The following is a 21,081-nucleotide window of genomic DNA, read 5'->3' as shown; positions in this document are numbered from 1 at the left end:
GCAATCTTGTGCAACGTGGCTTCTGTACTTATTAGAAGTGAGGATGTTAGCTGAGACAGATCGATCAGTCTTATACATTTCTGACCAAAACTAAGCATCATACTCTGTAAGTCACTGAAATTCATTGTACTTGTACAATCACAATAAGAATCATCACATTAAAACTGGTACTGTTTCTCACGGAGCCTCTCTCTTCCTAAAAAGTCTCTTTTTCTCCATTTATCATTATTTAACCATCATCAGCACTACATAAAAATAAAAACACTCAGGAGACATCTGCAGGTTTACTGGACATTTTGGATAGTAAATGATATAAGATATCTATTTTTTTGCATTGCAGACATTGTAACCCTGGTTCGTATCACCACCACTGTAAAAATCTGAGTTGGTAAGTTTCTCCACACTGAACTGTGATCTTGAAAACAATGCATTCAAATGTACATGATGGATGTTGATGTAACTTGCACGGTTTTGCTGCGTATCTTCTAGCCTCCTCTGCTCCAGTTTCACTTCCCTGGATCCTTTCATTCTGAACCAGGCGCATGCCTTGACTTCATAATCGGTTGCCAATGTTTATGAGTCCAAATGAATGAATACTGTTTAGCATTCAGCACTATAGGTGTTTGTTGTTTGCTGTGAAGCAAGACAATTCAAAAACCAAAATCCAGAATGTAACTTTATAGGAGAAGGAAGATATCTACTTGACTTTTAACGTAAGTCAGTGGAATCATTCATGTTGGTACATTCATCATGAAATGTAAAGAGTAACAGGCACTTTCAAATGATGTCAAATTTGAGAAAAATAGGTCAAAAATGTAAAAAAACTGTTCCGACAACAGTGATATTTATTTTAATAGTAGCATTATAACTGTTTTTTGGAGTCCTGCTTGTTCCCTCAGTGAAAAAGTAAACTCCTCAAGCACTGAATTCCACATAGAACTGCAGCTGAACTTACAGCATCCTGCATCAGTACAGGAACTGGATTTTGTGCTGTCCTCCTCTTGTTGTGATACTCTTAAAATAAAATGCCTGAAATAAAATAACAAAACATGAAAGTGACCAATGGATGAGAAAGAAACAAAAGAAGAAAAAGGACATTACAGACTTACTGTGAATAAAATAAAACCGAGTAAAAAGTAGATTCCTTTCACATTAAAACTTTAGTACATGAAACTGGTTGATGCTCTTTCTAAGCAAACTATGACCCATATTTTAACCCTACATGAGGAACTGCTCCCCGCACCAAATCACAGGTTGGATAAGTTTGTCCATCTCATGATACGCAATGGCTCCTCTTGCCCGACTCGAGTCTGCCACGAGCAATGACTCTACAAAACCCTGTTCCTCATTCTGCTCTGAGTCAAAGTTGTGATTATTTATAGGCTGGATTAAAATTTGACTGGACAAATTAACACACAGTTGTTTTCATATTCACATTTAGCAAGCCTATTCACACTGGCCTCCAGTGCTTTTATCCAAGAGGGAAAATACTGTATTCAATGTCATAAAAATGTAGATATCAGATTGCTGCTGTATGAAAACACCTGGTACTCATATTTCATGCAAAGATCTATTCTCAAAAGGACATTTGGCAAGTACTGAGTATCAATCTGCCCATCTCTATTACTTTACTTTACTATTACTATACAACATTGGGCTATAATGACCATTAAAGAAATTAATATAAGCGATTAACTTTACTTTTCTCTTTTACTTTTCAGATATGCTCTAAGTGGCGGTATCTCAAACCAATTCACTTTCTTTTATTTTTATTGCCTTAGACTGTGTGATGCTATGTGGGTGAGGTTTTTACCACCACAATGAAAAGCCCATAGTAGCCTGTTCATAGTACCGCTTATTGGTTTAAAGATGTGTTTTGGAGACTGTATTGCAGTTGTCATTTAAATGCAAGCAAAGTCATTCAGACTGGTTTGATGTGAAATAGTTCATTTGTAGAGAAACTTACTGGTTTCTTCACGTGTCGTCTGTATTTCAGTGTGTGATATTGGTAATGCTGGAAAAGTGGTACTGTTCCATCTTACCTCTCCATAATGAATGGGTTTAAACATACATTTTATGTCAAATGTTATCTCAGAACTAAAACAATGTCTCAAGTATCAGACAATGTATTCGTAAACAGTGCATGTGATAACTTTCTGTGATGAAGCATTCAGCACTCTTCAGACGTCTGGTTCCTATCACCACCACAATGAACAATTTTGACTCTTTCTGGAGACGGGCCCTTCGCATCAAACCACTCTGAACGACTTTTGCTCACGTCTTTATGATTGTATTATGCAGGATGACTGTAAAATCAATAGAATCCCCTTTAAAACAGATACAGAAGCCAGTTGTTCTGAAGCCTCTGGCTGTTGAAGAGTTTTTTATTTTTCAAACGAACACAGACATACAGAGGGATTTTTGCCGTGATAAGGTGTGAGGTGACGTTCAGGATTTTTATCAGAACACTTCGGTCAGAGGAGACTGAAAGACTTAAGAGAGCTGCAGACAGACTACAGTCGTTAAAAGTCCGAGATAAACATGCCAGAGAGGGAAAGGGGTGAGTCAGGAGCTGTGCGCGCGCCCCATCACTAATGAGCGAAGAGACGCGTCTCGTTACTAAACGTCACATGACCCCGCGCGATATTAAATTAGGGATAAATAGATAGATAGATAGAAAGAGAAAGAGAGAGAGAGAGAGAGAGAGAGAGAGAGCGCAAACCTGTGGAGAGGCTGGAGCTCCGCTCAAAGGGCGCAAGGCAAGGGGCCCGGAGTGGAAACACATGAACGCATTTCACATTCGAAGCCTCCCTGTGGTCGGAATGGCGCGCCTGGAGATGATCTTGATGCTGGTCTGCGCATTCTTAGCGGCCAGGACTGACTGCAAGAAAAGTAAGACCAATTTAATAACTCAGCGTTTTAAATACCACTGTCAAGTTAGACTTGATTATAGCCAAACACATTTTTTGAAGAGGAAAATGGGGCTTTGAGTTAGACTGTATTAAAATGCCATGTTTCTGTGGTATTAAACTTCATACCTGTATGTTAAAGTGTATATCTCTACATTAAAGTGTTTATCTAGGCACTGGTGTGTATAGCTGTCTATTAAAGTACATAGACGTATATTAAAGTGTGCATACCTGTGTGTATAGTGTATGTATGTGTATGGGTCTGTATATCTGTGTGTATAGTGTATGTGTCTGTATTGGTTTGTATATCTGTGTGTATAGTGTATGTGTCTGTATTGGTTTGTATATCTGTGTATATAGTGTATGTATGTGAATTGCTCTGTATATCTGTGTATATAGTGTATGTATGTGAATTGCTCTGTATATCTGTGTATATAGTGTATGTATGTGAATTGCTCTGTATATCTGTGTATATAGTGTATGTACACTCAGAAAAAAAGGTACGACACTGTCATTGGGGCAGTACCCCTCTTGTCACTGTGGTGGTACCCTCAGGAGTACATCTCCGTACCTTTAGTCAGGGAACATAATTGTACCAGAATCCACTGAAATTATATTTTCTAAATTGTACTGACTCCACACACCTTGTCTCATCTCCAGGCTTTGTATATTATTGCTCTGTTTTAAAACATTAGTTTATAAAAGATACAAATACATACTTTTCCACTAGGAAAACTTATTTAAGGTACACAGTTGGACCTTAAAACTGCTGTTGCACCTTTGAGGGTACACTTACATTGTTTGTACCCTGATGAACGAATCATGTACCTGCATAATACCTTTATTTCTAACAATGTATGGGTAATGGTGTGTAAACCTGTGTATATAGTGTATGTGCATTGATCTGTATCTCTGTGTGTATAGTGTATGTGTCTGTATTGGTGTGTATATCTGTGTATATAGTGTATGTATGTGTATTGGTCTGTATATCTGTGTGTATAGTGTATGTATGTGTATTGGTCTGTATATCTGTGTATATAGTGTATGTATGTGTATTGGTCTGTATATCTGTGTATATAGTGTATGTATAGGTACTGCTCTGTATATCTGTGTGTATAGTGTATGTATGTGTACTGCTCTGTATATCTGTGTGTATAGTGTAGGTATGTGTACTGGTCTGTATATCTGTGTATATAGTGTATGTGTCGGTATTGGTCTGTATATCTGTGTGTATAGTGTATGTATGTGTACTGCTCTGTATATCTGTGTGTATAGTGTATGTATGTGTACTGCTCTGTATATCTGTGTGTATAGTATATGTATGTGTACTGGTCTGTATATCTGTGTGTATAGTGTATGTGTCGGTATTGGTCTGTATATCTGTGTATATAGTGTATGTATGTGTACTGGTCTGTATATCTGTGTATATAGTGTATATATGTGTACTGGTCTGTATATCTGTGTGTATAGTGTATGTATGTGTACTGGTCTGTATATCTGTGTATATAGTGTATGTATGTGTATTAGTCTGTATATCTGTGTATATAGTGTATGTGTCTGTATTGGTTTGTATATATGTGTGTATAGTGTATGTATGTGTACTGGTCTGTATATCTGTGTATATAGTGTATGTATGTGTACTGGTCTGTATATCTGTGTATATAGTGTATGTATGTGTACTGGTCTGTATATCTGTGTGTATAGTGTATGTATGTGTACTGGTCTGTATATCTGTGTGTATACTGTATGTGTACTGGTCTGTATATCTGTGTGTATAGTGTATGTGTCTGTATTGGTTTGTATATCTGTGTGTATAGTGTATGTATGTGTACTGGTCTGTATATCTGTGTATATAGTGTATGTATGTGTACTGGTCTGTATATCTGTGTATATAGTGTATGTATGTGTACTGGTCTGTATATCTGTGTGTATAGTGTATGTATGTGTACTGGTCTGTATATCTGTGTATATAGTGTATGTATGTGTACTGGTCTGTATATCTGTGTATATAGTGTATGTATGTGTACTGGTCTGTATATCTGTGTGTATAGTGTATGTATGTGTACTGCTCTGTATATCTGTGTGTATAGTGTATGTATGTGTACTGGTCTGTATATCTGTGTATATAGTGTATGTATGTGTACTGGTCTGTATATCTGTGTGTATAGTGTATGTATGTGTACTGGTCTGTATATCTGTGTATATAGTGTATGTATGTGTACTGGTCTGTATATCTGTGTATATAGTGTATGTGTCGGTATTGGTCTGTATATCTGTGTGTATAGTGTATGTATGTGTACTGGTCTGTATATCTGTGTGTATAGTGTATGTATGTGTACTGGTCTGTATATCTGTGTGTATAGTGTATGTGTCTGTATTGGTTTGTATATCTGTGTGTATAGTGTATGTATGTGTACTGGTCTGTATATCTGTGTATATAGTGTATGTATCTGTACTGGTCTGTATATCTGTGTATATAGTGTATGTATGTGTATTAGTCTGTATATCTGTGTATATAGTGTATGTGTCTGTATTGGTTTGTATATATGTGTGTATAGTGTATGTATGTGTACTGGTCTGTATATCTGTGTATATAGTGTATGTATGTGTACTGGTCTGTATATCTGTGTATATAGTGTATGTATGTGTACTGGTCTGTATATCTGTGTGTATAGTGTATGTATGTGTACTGGTCTGTATATCTGTGTGTATAGTGTATGTGTACTGGTCTGTATATCTGTGTGTATAGTGTATGTATGTGTACTGGTCTGTATATCTGTGTGTATAGTGTATGTGTCTGTATTGGTTTGTATATCTGTGTGTATAGTGTATGTATGTGTACTGGTCTGTATATCTGTGTATATAGTGTATGTATGTGTACTGGTCTGTATATCTGTGTGTATAGTGTATGTATGTGTACTGGTCTGTATATCTGTGTATATAGTGTATGTATGTGTACTGGTCTGTATATCTGTGTATATAGTGTATGTATGTGTACTGGTCTGTATATCTGTGTGTATAGTGTATGTATGTGTACTGCTCTGTATATCTGTGTGTATAGTGTATGTATGTGTACTGGTCTGTATATCTGTGTATATACTGTATGTATGTGTACTGGTCTGTATATCTGTGTGTATAGTGTATGTATGTGTACTGGTCTGTATATCTGTGTATATAGTGTATGTATGTGTACTGGTCTGTATATCTGTGTATATAGTGTATGTGTCGGTATTGGTCTGTATATCTGTGTATATAGTGTATGTATGTGTACTGCTCTGTATATCTGTGTGTATAGTGTATGTATGTGTACTGGTCTGTATATCTGTGTGTATAGTGTATGTATGTGTACTGGTCTGTATATCTGTGTGTATAGTGTATGTGTCTGTATTGGTTTGTATATCTGTGTGTATAGTGTATGTATGTGTACTGGTCTGTATATCTGTGTATATAGTGTATGTATGTGTACTGGTCTGTATATCTGTGTATATAGTGTATGTATGTGTACTGGTCTGTATATCTGTGTATATAGTGTATGTATGTGTACTGGTCTGTATATCTGTGTGTATAGTGTATGTATGTGTACTGGTCTGTATATCTGTGTGTATAGTGTATGTATGTGTACTGGTCTGTATATCTGTGTATATAGTGTATGTATGTGTACTGGTCTGTATATCTGTGTGTATAGTGTATGTATGTGTACTGGTCTGTATATCTGTGTATTTAGTGTATGTATGTGTACTGGTCTGTATATCTGTGTATATAGTGTATGTGTCGGTATTGGTCTGTATATCTGTGTATATAGTGTATGTATGTGTACTGCTCTGTATATCTGTGTGTATAGTGTATGTATGTGTACTGCTCTGTATATCTGTGTGTATAGTGTATGTATGTGTACTGGTCTGTATATCTGTGTATATAGTGTATGTACTGTATGTGTACTGGTCTGTATATCTGTGTGTATAGTGTATGTGTACTGGTCTGTATATCTGTGTATATAGTGTATGTATGTGTAATGCTCTGTATATCTGTGTATATAGTGTATGTGTACTGGTCTGTATATCTGTGTATATAGTGTATGTATGTGTACTGGTCTGTATATCTGTGTATATAGTGTATGTATGTGTACTGGTCTGTATATCTGTGTATATAGTGTATGTGTACTGGTCTGTATATCTGTCTGTATAGTGTATGTGTACTGGTCTGTATATCTGTATATATAGTGTATGTATGTGTACTGGTCTGTATATCTGTGTGTATAGTGTATGTATGTGTACTGCTCTGTATATCTGTGTGTATAGTGTATGTATGTGTACTGGTCTGTATATCTGTGTATATAGTGTATGTATGTGTACTGGTCTGTATATCTGTGTGTATAGTGTATGTATGTGTACTGGTCTGTATATCTGTGTATATAGTGTATGTATGTGTACTGGTCTGTATATCTGTGTATATAGTGTATGTGTCGGTATTGGTCTGTATATCTGTGTGTATAGTGTATGTATGTGTACTGGTCTGTATATCTGTGTGTATAGTGTATGTATGTGTACTGGTCTGTATATCTGTGTGTATAGTGTATGTGTCTGTATTGGTTTGTATATCTGTGTGTATAGTGTATGTATGTGTACTGGTCTGTATATCTGTGTATATAGTGTATGTATCTGTACTGGTCTGTATATCTGTGTATATAGTGTATGTATGTGTATTAGTCTGTATATCTGTGTATATAGTGTATGTGTCTGTATTGGTTTGTATATATGTGTGTATAGTGTATGTATGTGTACTGGTCTGTATATCTGTGTATATAGTGTATGTATGTGTACTGGTCTGTATATCTGTGTATATAGTGTATGTATGTGTACTGGTCTGTATATCTGTGTGTATAGTGTATGTATGTGTACTGGTCTGTATATCTGTGTGTATAGTGTATGTATGTGTACTGGTCTGTATATCTGTGTGTATAGTGTATGTATGTGTACTGGTCTGTATATCTGTGTGTATAGTGTATGTGTCTGTATTGGTTTGTATATCTGTGTGTATAGTGTATGTATGTGTACTGGTCTGTATATCTGTGTATATAGTGTATGTATGTGTACTGGTCTGTATATCTGTGTATATAGTGTATGTATGTGTACTGGTCTGTATATCTGTGTATATAGTGTATGTATGTGTACTGGTCTGTATATCTGTGTGTATAGTGTATGTATGTGTACTGGTCTGTATATCTGTGTATATAGTGTATGTATGTGTACTGGTCTGTATATCTGTGTATATAGTGTATGTATGTGTACTGGTCTGTATATCTGTGTGTATAGTGTATGTATGTGTACTGCTCTGTATATCTGTGTGTATAGTGTATGTATGTGTACTGGTCTGTATATCTGTGTATATACTGTATGTATGTGTACTGGTCTGTATATCTGTGTGTATAGTGTATGTATGTGTACTGGTCTGTATATCTGTGTATATAGTGTATGTATGTGTACTGGTCTGTATATCTGTGTATATAGTGTATGTGTCGGTATTGGTCTGTATATCTGTGTATATAGTGTATGTATGTGTACTGCTCTGTATATCTGTGTGTATAGTGTATGTATGTGTACTGGTCTGTATATCTGTGTGTATAGTGTATGTATGTGTACTGGTCTGTATATCTGTGTGTATAGTGTATGTGTCTGTATTGGTTTGTATATCTGTGTGTATAGTGTATGTATGTGTACTGGTCTGTATATCTGTGTATATAGTGTATGTATGTGTACTGGTCTGTATATCTGTGTATATAGTGTATGTATGTGTACTGGTCTGTATATCTGTGTGTATAGTGTATGTATGTGTACTGGTCTGTATATCTGTGTGTATAGTGTATGTATGTGTACTGGTCTGTATATCTGTGTATATAGTGTATGTATGTGTACTGGTCTGTATATCTGTGTGTATAGTGTATGTATGTGTACTGGTCTGTATATCTGTGTATTTAGTGTATGTATGTGTACTGGTCTGTATATCTGTGTATATAGTGTATGTGTCGGTATTGGTCTGTATATCTGTGTATATAGTGTATGTATGTGTACTGCTCTGTATATCTGTGTGTATAGTGTATGTATGTGTACTGCTCTGTATATCTGTGTGTATAGTGTATGTATGTGTACTGGTCTGTATATCTGTGTATATAGTGTATGTACTGTATGTGTACTGGTCTGTATATCTGTGTGTATAGTGTATGTGTCCTGGTCTGTATATCTGTGTATATAGTGTATGTATGTGTAATGCTCTGTATATCTGTGTATATAGTGTATGTGTACTGGTCTGTATATCTGTGTATATAGTGTATGTATGTGTACTGGTCTGTATATCTGTGTATATAGTGTATGTATGTGTACTGGTCTGTATATCTGTGTATATAGTGTATGTGTACTGGTCTGTATATCTGTCTGTATAGTGTATGTGTACTGGTCTGTATATCTGTGTATATAGTGTATGTATGTGTACTGGTCTGTATATCTGTGTATATAGTGTATGTATGTGTACTGCTCTGTATATCTGTGTATATAGTGTATGTGTACTGCTCTGTATATCTGTGTATATAGTGTATGTATGTGTACTGGTCTGTATATCTGTGTATATAGTGTATGTGTACTGGTCTGTATATCTGTGTGTATAGTGTATGTGTACTGGTCTGTATATCTGTGTATATAGTGTATGTATGTGTACTGGTCTGTATATCTGTGTATATAGTGTATGTGTACTGGTCTGTATATCTGTGTGTATAGTGTATGTGTACTGGTCTGTATATCTGTGTGTATAGTGTATGTATGTGTACTCGTCTGTATATCTGTGTATATAGTGTATGTATGTGTACTGGTCTGTATATCTGTGTGTATAGTGTATGTGTACTGGTCTGTATATCTGTGTATATAGTGTATGTATGTGTACTGGTCTGTATATCTGTGTGTATAGTGTATGTGTACTGGTCTGTATATCTGTGTATATAGTGTATGTGTACTGGTCTGTATATCTGTGTGTATAGTGTATGTATGTGTACTGCTCTGTATATCTGTGTGTATAGTGTATGTGTACTGGTCTGTATATCTGTGTATATAGTGTATGTATGTGTACTGCTCTGTATATCTGTGTGTATAGTGTATGTGTACTGGTCTGTATATCTGTGTATATAGTGTATGTATGTGTACTGGTGTATATATCTGTGTATATAGTGTATGTGTACTGCTCTGTATATCTGTGTGTATAGTGTATGTGTACTGGTCTGTATATCTGTGTATATAGTGTATGTGTACTGCTCTGTATATCTGTGTGTATAGTGTATGTATGTGTACTGGTCTGTATATCTGTGTGTATAGTGTATGTGTACTGGTCTGTATATCTGTGTGTATAGTGTATGTGTACTGGTCTGTATATCTGTGTATATAGTGTATGTGTACTGGTCTGTATATCTGTGTATATAGTGTATGTATGTGTACTGCTCTGTATATCTGTGTGTATAGTGTATGTATGTGTACTGGTCTGTATATCTGTGTGTATAGTGTATGTATGTGTACTGGTCTGTATATCTGTGTATATAGTGTATGTGTACTGGTCTGTATATCTGTGTGTATAGTGTATGTATGTGTACTGGTCTGTATATCTGTGTATATAGTGTATGTATGTGTACTGGTCTGTATATCTGTGTGTATAGTGTATGTATGTGTACTGGTCTGTATATCTGTGTATATAGTGTATGTATGTGTACTGCTCTGTATATCTGTGTGTATAGTGTATGTATGTGTACTGGTCTGTATATCTGTGTGTATAGTGTATGTATGTGTACTGGTCTGTATATCTGTGTATATAGTGTATGTGTACTGGTCTGTATATCTGTGTATATAGTGTATGTATGTGTACTGCTCTGTATATCTGTGTGTATAGTGTATGTATGTGTACTGGTCTGTATATCTGTGTGTATAGTGTATGTATGTGTACTGGTCTGTATATCTGTGTATATAGTGTATGTATGTGTACTGGTCTGTATATCTGTGTATATAGTGTATGTGTACTGGTCTGTATATCTGTGTATATAGTGTATGTATGTGTACTGCTCTGTATATCTGTGTGCTAATGTGTTTTATCCTGTCATGTTTTTCGTGCGCGCACACGCGGCTTCAGTCTCATGATCCCAATTAGGCGAGTTAAGCGCGAGCATCTCCGCGAAACGAGTCTTGTGAAGGAAATTTCCGGAAAAAGTTCCTCTCATCACTGACCCTTTTCACATTCCGCTTGTGTGACCGTGTTTTCAGCATTTGATTTTTTCCTCTGAGTGGGCTGTGACCTGTCTCAACAGCGTCGTTCTGTTTAATATATAAGACTATTTATAACGCTATTATAAATAATCTGTACACCAATTTAGCTGCAAATCAGGTGTTTATCAGAACGGATTTACCAAATTTACCAAAACTAGGCTACACTATTAAATCACGTGTGAGATTCGTTAGTTGATAAAATAACTGGAGAAATTTAATAAAGCTAATAAACCTGTTTGGCTTCTCATTCTGGAAACACACTTAGAGCTTGGGTTTCGTGTTTTCTCCAAGCCTAGTTACTGTTCAGGTGCAATAATGACTCGCGCTGGGGAACAGCAGGCATTAATAAAGACGACCTTCAGAGGTGAAAAAGTGTCAGAGCCACAAATCAAGTACTGACTTTCCTCCACAACCTGAGCCGCAGTGGAGCTCAGTCCGTCCAGCATCGACCCGCTGAGCTCTTCAGGCTCTGTCCGTCTTTCTTCGGCATCGTTATGGTATAAAATAAAGCGATAAAAGGCCTGGAAGTGAGATGTAGAACCCACGACAACATCAGCTCAGGTGGAGCCCCAAACAGAAAACGAGGGAAAATGATGAAAACAGAAATGAGTCCTTTTCCACGGACACACTTGTTGAGTAGTGAAAGGATGAGGATTGTACAAATCTATCAAAATTTAACGCAAGTACATGAAGCTACACCGAATCAATCAATCAATCAATCAATCAATCAATCAATAAATCAATCTCTCTCTCTCTCTCTCTCTCTCTCTCTCAGCATATGCGGACATGTTCCCCCACAGGCACAGCTCTCCCCTGCCCTTCCCGATTCCCGGTTGGGATCCGGACACTAACCCGTGGGATGAAGCTCTCTATCCTCCGTTCACGCGCGAGCTCTCACACAGACGCGGTGAGACTTCTGTTCCCCTCAGAAATGTTTCAGACGCTCCCGCTAGTTTCCTTCCCCGCCTCACGCGCCGTTTTTTCTCCTCCTCAGGTAAAGCGCCTCACGTGCGCCTCACGAGCGACAGCCCCGCCATGAACGGCTCGTGCATCACCTTCAGCGCCCGGCTCGAGTTCCCCACGTGCCAGAAGGAAGATCTGAGCGGGAACCTCGTCTACGACGAGCACTGCGAGGACGGTATGGAGGCTTCAGGTGCTTCTCACACCCACCAAGATTTAACTCAGAAAAAAGGGCGACCAGCCGCCGCACGGAGCTCGGAAAGAACACAAATAAAGTCCCGGCTGCTCGAACCGTGACCAGACAACTGGCTTCAAGGTTTAATTTGATTTCGCGGTTTCAGCCCAGTTCTCAGATACCCGTCGCGTTTAGACGCGCCACACGGCGGAACGCAGCCGCAGGGGAACCTGTGCTGCTGCTGGTGGTGCTGCTGCTGCTGGGGGTGGTGGTGGTGCTGGTGAATGAATTACTTGGTGAACTTTTTCACCGTGTCCTCCTGGTAGCTGAGACTGGTGGTGTATCTCTGCGTGGTGGCTTGTGTTTGACGATTAAGCCTTAAACTAAATAGTTTTTGTAGCGCGGTACATCGTTAAATCGTTTTTTCGTTAAAACGTCGCTGCTAAACTGTCGTCGACTTTAACCGACGAGTGCCAGTCGAACAGGCTAACGAATAAATGGCGACCAAATAAAGCTGTTCGCCGTGAAGCTACGCTACACTCTTTAAAAGGATCTTTCTTCACGAGTTCATTAGTAAAGAAAATGGTTCTGTATAAAACCACGGACATTTACAGAACCCCATGCGCGATTAAAGGGTTCTTTGCATGGTGAAAGGGTTCCTTTGTATGTGCTGTAAACGGTTCTGTAGAACCTTTTTGAGAAGGTGTTCTGCTGTTGTTACGAAGTCAATCCTGGAACAACAGAAAAACCCTTTTCATAACAGTTCTACAGAGAACCATCTGCAGCACTTTCTCCGTCTGAAGAACCCTTTCAGATGCAAAGAACACTTTAATCGTGCAAAAGGTTCTTTTGAGTGTTCCTGGTTGTATATAGACCCAAATATATACTGTTGCTAATTCAAGCCATATCTTGGTTTATTTAGTTTATTTGAGTTCATTCTAGTTTAAGAAGATATTAAAAATGTTGATAATGTGTGTATTTTAAAACTTGTAATCGACAAGGTTTTTAGTCTGGTTACACTTACTTCGTACTAATTATGGCCTACACAATAATATCCATTGCATACATAGATTTTATCACCTTGGTTTTAAACATAAACTATTGTCTGTACTTGAGTTAACTGCGACTAAAATTTGCTATAGGAAATGTACATTATAAGTCTTCTATACAGTAGAGTCTGATTACAGTGGGACATTAAATTAAAGGACATTAAGGACATTAAATTGTAAAGGTCTGTACTGAGCTAATCCACTTACATGAGTACTCAAATTGACATAATATGCCTAAGACTGTTTGTATACGCACACGTTTGCTACAGCCTACCTCTATTTGTATCAACTATATGTTGCTTTATTTATAAAACTATTTATCGCTGCTGACGGAAGAAAATCTTGTATCTCTGTTTTTTATCGGTTTTCAGTCGTTGACTTATTTTGAAAATTACTGTTGCTCTTTACATTGTGTGAAATTTCATGATGAATAGATCAAAAGAAATGACCCAAAATTACTTGGCAAAAATTCTGGTTCCACTGATTACAGTAAAAGTAAAGTATGTTTTTTTTCCCTTTTCCTGTAAAGTTACCAACTAATTGAGATATGAGGTTTTCTTCCGACAACAGCGATATAATATCTGTATAGTGTTTGATGGTGTCTGGAAGGAATGCAGACCATGAATTACATTGTGCAGCATACTGTTTTACTGGACATATGACAATAAAATCCAAATATTGAACTAATAGCCCTCATGAACATAAGGACATGCTTCTCTTATGGGGTCAGCCAATGGGCAGGTGCAGTCTGGATATGTCTTCAATTGGACTTCCTGGTTGGATGATTATGGCTTTGGAAAGTGTGTGGATCCGAAGCGTTGTAACGTGTTCCCTGATGGAAAGCCATTTCCACAACACAATGACTGGAGGCGAAGGGGCTACGTCTATGTGTGGCATACTATGGGTAAGACCTCAGGCGGTGGCCTGGTGTTCATATAATTGATTTTTTTGTGCATGCATGTTCCACCTTCTCACCTAATATTCGTTCTTTATTTCCATCTCTCAGGTCAATATTTTGAGACGTGTGATGGCTCTTCTTCCAGTTTGACGCTCAATTCCACTAACTGGACATTTGGAGCTGGTGTCATGGAGGTCATGGTGTACCGTAAGCGCGAGCGCAGGAAGTACAGCCCCCTCTCCACTGATAACACTGTGTTCTTTGTCACAAGTAAGTTGCTCAAAACACGCCTGTGCACATACTCATAGCAAGATTAGAAACACATGAACGTGACTAATGCCTGGCCCACGCCACAGGACAATCAGGACAATTTTGAGACCGATTAACTCCTCGGTGTGGTGATTTCAGGTTTTAAACAATTATCTGTCCAGATGATCCTGTGCTGTGGAGTATGCTGAAACCTATCTTTACCCTTCTGATCTACTCACGGTCCATTCGTGGCCCATTCTGTATAGATCTGATATTACACATGTTCAGTACTTACGATTCAGCATTCCCCGTGAGCAGGCTATGCTGATTCTCTCATTTGAAACACAGTGTTGACATCATGCATGAGAAACTGTTAACCAGAGAAACTTTCTTGAAAATTGTAAACCTGGGATGCAAAACTGAATGTGAGCCTTAAAACTCAGCTGTGTGCTCTCTCTCTCTTTCTTCACACAGATAAGATCCCTCTGGCTGTGAATATTTCACAGAAGGAAGCGGTGAACATCACAGAGAAGAATGGCTTTTTTAAGGGGTTAGACATCATCTTTAACGTACAGATTCATGACCCAAGCAACTACCTGAAGACTGCGGATTCAGTTGATTTTATATGGGACTTCCGCGATGGCAACCAGTTGGTCACCCATAGCAACGTGGCAACCCATGCCTACAGTACACTCGGCAACGTCACAGTGAAGCTGCTAGTAGAGGCAGCGTTCCGCACCCCATGTCCTCCACCCACTCCAACGCCCATGCATTTCACACAGCCATATACTACAGGTAACACACACACACAACAAAAGTCAAGGTTAAAACCACATTACTAACAGTATCAACAGCTTTATATATTGAGTCAATCCAAAACTTTCAAGTAAGTCATTAACCTGTTGCCCTGTTTCTCATGACAGCAGTGGCCACGCCCCCACCACGTACTCATGCCACCACTGCCAAATTGCAGACCACCAAGGGTGAGACACAGCCTGACTGCCTGTGTATTTATTTCAATGAAAAAGCTAAAAAAGATGTTAAATAACCTTAAATTTCTTGGTTCTTTCACTTTTCAGCTCCAGTTGTAACCACTCCATACCTCACCACTGCCCAGCATTTTCCAGTGACAACCAACATCCCCTCAACTGAGCCATTCCCTACTGATCCTGAGGTGAACACTAGCACTGATCCTGTGATCAACTCCACCAGTGCCGAGCCCACAATCCCACCCATGCTGCGGCATTCACACTTCACGCAATCTGAGTGTTTCCGCTACATGTACGGAAACTTTGAAGACGAGATCAACATAATTGGTAAGTAATAGTTTAAATACACATTAATTTTTATACGGCTCTGTGCAAAAGTCAGAGACCACCCTTCATTTATTTAATTTCCAGTCAAACAGCTCTTAGTGATTTTCAGCATCAGTTAAACAAATCAGGCAATTTTCTTTCTGTTTGCTTTTCTCAGTAATGGCTTCTTAACAGCTACAATCCTTTTAGACTTGGAGTGAAAGAAACACCTGTGGATTTTTTTTAGGATCTGTAACAAGAGCGGAGTTTAATTTTCTTCTGTCACTCAAAGATGAAAGCTTTTAGTTCTGTTTATCTGATGGAGACAGATTTGGTGGTCTACAAGGTCTTGCACAGTTATTAGGAGTCCCATTTTCCTTTTTTTGAAGTTTTGGAAACTCCTGTTTTTACCTGTTTTTCTTTGATTATCTTGTGTTTCATCAGAATTATCTCCTAAAAAATGAATAACATTCATAATGGCCACTGGAAATCAAATAAATAAAGGTATAGTCTCTGACCTTTACAATACTTGCTGTATTGCACAATAGTTTACTGTAGTTTCTGTTTAAACGTTACAAATTCATTTCATTCAAGATTTGTTAGGGAATGCTCACACCTATGAAACAGAAATTCAAGTGGTCATCATTGTTATCCTCAATATAACTCGAATGAAATTTTGTTCTTCATGCCCCATGGTCCTGCGACTGGTGACCTGCTCAGGTGTATCCTGCCTTTCGCCCAATGACTGCTAGGATAGGCTCCAGCACCCAGAAGGATAAGCAGTTTAGGAAATGTGTGTATGCCCCATGGTGCAACACACAAGAGCAGCACATTACACCAAACTACACAAGTTGCAGATACACAACAGAGTGAAACTGGATATACAGTAAATACACAAGACAATAAATGAACAGAATAAAAATTAACATGAAAAATACAAATGATGCAACTAGACAGGACAGCAAAACAGTTGAGTCGGGGTCCCATTGCAGCATTCAGAGATTACAATTTAAAGAATTTTTTAGTGCAGGTATGCAGTGATGGTCAAGGGGTACTTAATCAATCTGCATCAGTGCGTTCAGTAGTCTGTTTGCCTCAGGGTAGAAACTGTTGCAGAGTCTAGAGGTTGTGGTCTGCTATATGGCAGAAGGGTGAAGAGTCCATGAGATTGGCGGGAGGGGTCGTCCACAATACTTCTGGCCTTACCAATGCAGCGCATGTAGTAGGTGTTGAGCGGTTCTCACAATTTACTGTACAGTCTTTTGATTTGAGACGGTGCAGTTCCCATATAGCTTGTCAGGACGTTCTGTTGTCCTGTAGAATGTAGTGAGGATGTAAAGGGGGGCCGATTTGCTCTCTTTGTCCTCTGCAAAAAGTGAAGTCACTGCTGAACTTTCTCAGTTAGGTGGTTGGTGTTGAGGGTCCAAGGGAGGTAATTGGTGATGTGCATACCAAGGAGCTTGGGACTCTCAACAGGATTCTTCTTGGTGTGCAGTGGAAAGTAATCATGGTTCCTCATGAAGTCTGTGACCATCTCTTTCATCTTTCTTTTTGTGATTCCAAAGAAATCTCACCTCAGTATTTTGTTGTTTGTTGTGCCAGAACCTCATCCTTCTCTGCGCAACTTGCCATCAAATCGAATTGTGGAAGTGTCTGCTGCCAAGGTCACTAACACCACTGTGAACTTTTTAGTGACATGTTCAGGCAGGTAAGCATTGCACACACGTGCAACCACACATATTACTCACATTTAATAATATTTTTAACATTTAACCGGAGTAACATGCCCTTATCTACCTGGTCCAGTGTCCCTACTTCAGCTTGCACCACTGTTGCTGACTCTACTTGCCGCCATGTGATGAGCATCATGTGTGATGATGTGCACCCATCTGCTGAAGGTTGTCAGGTCAGCCTGAAGCGCACATTCCAAGAGCCAGGCACCTACTGTGTCAACATCACTTTAGGGGTGCCTGGGGGCTTGGCACTTGCTACCACCACCGTAACCATCGGCAACAGCCCTGACAAAGGTATGTAATGGGATTTGTTGAGTTTTATGCAAGTCCACTCTGATCAAAAGATCACCATCAACTGAAACCAAAATAGCAACCTGCTCTTATTTACAGATTAAATAAAAAAACCACATGGAACTTGGTTTTGGTTAAAGTATCAACCTGTCACTGAATGCTCTCGGCTAGTGAATAAGCTAATGAGAACAAGGAAATTCAAGCTTATGTTTGCTGGTAAACCTGCAATCATAACCTTTTTCTCCTGTAGGTGTGACGAAGTCTCCTCGTGTGGCTGAGGTGGTGTTGTCCTCCACTGCTGTGCTAGTGGCCATCTTTGCCTTCATCGCCTTCATGGTGTACAAGTAAGGGCAAATATGTAGATCCAACACTCTAAAGCCTTGAACAGTGCTCAGGTTTTGTTTAATATTCAAGTTTTTCATGTTTATGAGCAGGTAAGCCATTGAAGTCTATTCAGTTATCTGATATCACTTTTTTCCCTTTAATTTTGTCACAGGCGTTACAAGGTATATCGCCCAGTGAGGCGATCCATTCTGGAGGATGCTGAGGGAGGCAATGCAGTCAGTAGTCCCCTGAGCAAACTGAGGGCAGCACTGTTCCCCGCCAACGAAGAGAGAAGCTGCCTGTTGACAGACAGGCGCTTGTGAGCGCACTACAATGTCAGAAATGCACTGTGTGGATACTTGAGTATATCTATCTGTTTTCTGCTTTCAGTGGGGAAGAAAAAAAAAAAAAAAAAAAAAAAAAAAAAAAAAAAAAAAAAAGCACCTCAGCTATCTCTACCTAGTAAACACACAGAAACTTGACTAAATATTAGATAAATCTGTTCAATATAGCACAGGATTAGTCTGCTATCTGTTTCAGCCTAGCTAAAACTACAGCATTAATACTTGTAAACTTCTATATGGATGTCAGTTTGAAACAGGGAAGGACTTGAGAAGTACATCATGAGATTTTTTTTTATGATGGATCATTTGTGGTGCATTTTGAAGGGCTGGATAATCTAAGATTAATTATTTTTCTAACTAGTTATCTTCAGATTTTTTCCATTTATCAATGTTTTATCTGAGAATTAAGCGTGCACTAAAAATAACTACTCAATTGAAAGTTTGATGCATGTTCATATTTAAGCAAAAACTTATTTCCCAAAGCTTCAGAAATGTGATCCCCTCCCCCCAATAATCAGCCCAACATAAATGTGACTAACATTAATACTACTGGAGAAATAACTCTAATAAACATCAAAACATGTGTTTGCTATTCTGTTAAATCCTGTGGAAGAAATGAATCCCTTTATCATTTCCCTTCATTAGACCAAAGTTGAGCCAGTTGACCAGATATAAAACTAGCAACTGAGATGAAGAAACGTCAGGAATAAAATATCACTTTCACTGTTTGAAGCACCTTACAACTTATACTTTAGCATGATAAACTAACCGTTTATACAGACACAGACTTCAAGTCCTACTATTGCATGGGAATCAAGTTTTCTTTACTTTAACAGACCTTGAACTCTTTGTTTGAGAGCTGAGCTATGCAATAATACAACTGAACTGCAGGGGTACTCAAAGACTGTGACCAGAGAGCCCTCAGTCCATATTGCCTTCTCACTAAAATGCATCACTGGCATACTCAAGTGGCAGACTGCCTGTTTGCATCATGAAACACAATGTAAGAGCAGTTACAATGATGCAAATAATAACAAAATAATAATACACATGCTACACAAGCTAACCACAGTGAACATCTACATCATATGGGCGTTTACTATATCAAATTGAAATGAGTACAGTATTATGCAAATGTTTTAGGCACCATAGCACATTATTTCAAGCCATTTATCTTGGCAATAAGTTTTTGCTTGTAAAAAAAAGCAAACAAATACAACTGAACAGTAAAAAGTAACAAGATTTTTGATTTCCGCAAAAAAAGCAGACATGAGCTAGTCTGAAGAGGTCTGGTTCCAGATTTCTCATCAGTCACACTGACAAACAAAATACTCACTACTTAAATGTATTGATGTTATTAATTCTAATCTCTGTGTTTTTCTGAGCAAATGACAAGCTTTGGAATTTTCTCAGGTGCCTAAAACTGTATATGAAACTCACATCAATAAATGAAGAGCCACAAACACCAACTGCTAGGAGCCAAGTTGACTTTTTTTAATTCATTTTTCAGAGGCATTTGACAAGTGGAGGTGTGTGAGGGCGCACAAGCACGGTCGGAGGGTTTGTTGCTCATCATGCTGAAACCGGACCACTTTCCTGAAACTCCACATCACGTTCCCACTGAAACACGACTCACCACACAACACAGCCAAGAAATCGAATCAGATCTCAGTCAAAGGGGGGGGGGGGGTGGGGGTGGAGAAGGGGAAAAAAAAAGTAGCATCCTTTAAGACAAGCAATGGGGAGAAAAATTGACTCAAAAATCAGAAAGAAGGCAGGCCCATCTTAAAAGAGGGAGGGGAAAAAAAAAACTCCATTATGAATCAGATCCCAAATGTCTTGATATAATACCTAAGCATGAAGTAAAGCCCAATACACTGAAGCCACACCACCAAAACCAAGAAGCAGAAAAAAAGCAACAAGTTGAGGTTTAAGTCAGTTATCAGAGAAACACAATGCAGGCAAAATGAAATACTTTAAATCACTCAGTTTTCAAATCTAAGCATACATGATTTTTTTTATTTATTTATCTCTTATTTTTTCTGTAGGGAAAGGAGCTGAGCGCTGTGACCCTAGATTCTAACAAATAGTAATATGCCTCTAATTCAAATACATGTCTAAGAGGTAGATCAAACATGGTGTAGGGGGGAAGGAAAACAAAAATAATCACTTGTGCCCCTCCTGTCAGCGCAAGGCGCGATGCACAGACCCAATGCAGAAGACAAGTGCTCGCGAGGGACTTGAGGTATCGCTGCGCGCTTGAGGTGTGGATGGAGACGTAAGCTTTACCACCACCCACCCTTGACTCAGCTGAGGTAGACGTTCTTACTAGTGTGGAAGCATGAATACACTCTTACCACAATCAAATTATATTTACATTCGGCATGAAAACAAAAGGAATATTGTCTCATTAGTTTAACATCTCTATCTCGTGAAAATGTTCATAATCTATTTTTTAGTTATTTTTTTTGCTTTTGTCATTTTGAATGATGAAAAAAAAAAAAAACTTCACGTCCATTTCTACATAACTGCTGGTTATACAGACGCATCCATTAATATTGTA

General features: G+C 38.4%; 1 protein-coding gene across 3 annotated transcripts; it reads left to right on the top strand.

The window, feature by feature from the left end:
* The first annotated feature begins 2,710 nt into the window (after window positions 1–2,710).
* On the top strand, window positions 2,711–19,987 carry gpnmb (glycoprotein (transmembrane) nmb). Of its 3 annotated transcripts, none has more exons than XM_037535204.1 (12): window positions 2,711–2,892; window positions 11,976–12,107; window positions 12,195–12,338; window positions 14,115–14,288; window positions 14,391–14,552; window positions 15,006–15,326; window positions 15,455–15,514; window positions 15,611–15,847; window positions 17,429–17,534; window positions 17,633–17,853; window positions 18,101–18,194; window positions 18,347–19,987. In XM_037535204.1, the coding sequence occupies exons 1-12, from the start codon at window positions 2,784–2,786 to the stop codon at window positions 18,495–18,497; spliced, it is 1,911 nt and encodes a 636-aa protein (XP_037391101.1). In that variant the 5' UTR covers window positions 2,711–2,783; the 3' UTR covers window positions 18,498–19,987. The 3 variants fall into 3 exon arrangements, with proteins under 3 accessions (XP_037391101.1, XP_037391100.1, XP_017549365.1); XM_037535203.1 differs by having other exon boundaries at window positions 12,195–12,353; XM_017693876.2 differs by lacking the exon at window positions 2,711–2,892 and adding an exon at window positions 11,608–11,761 and having other exon boundaries at window positions 12,195–12,353.
* Window positions 19,988–21,081: the final 1,094 nt, after the last annotated feature.

Source organism: Pygocentrus nattereri, chromosome 27 (genome assembly GCF_015220715.1).
Source record: "Pygocentrus nattereri isolate fPygNat1 chromosome 27, fPygNat1.pri, whole genome shotgun sequence".
Taxonomy (NCBI): domain Eukaryota; kingdom Metazoa; phylum Chordata; class Actinopteri; order Characiformes; family Serrasalmidae; genus Pygocentrus; species Pygocentrus nattereri.
This window is presented reverse-complemented; position numbering and strand designations above follow the sequence as displayed.

Excerpts from the sequence above, each read along its gene's own strand:
- gpnmb (XM_037535203.1), top strand. The coding sequence starts at position 2,784 with ATGAACGCATTTCACATTCGAAGCCTCCCTGTGGTCGGAATGGCGCGC. Across the intron at positions 12,108-12,194 it reads CGAGCTCTCACACAGACGCG|GTAAAGCGCCTCACGTGCGC; the intron begins GTGAGACTTCTG and ends TCTCCTCCTCAG. Across the intron at positions 18,195-18,346 it reads ATCGCCTTCATGGTGTACAA|GCGTTACAAGGTATATCGCC; the intron begins GTAAGGGCAAAT and ends ATTTTGTCACAG.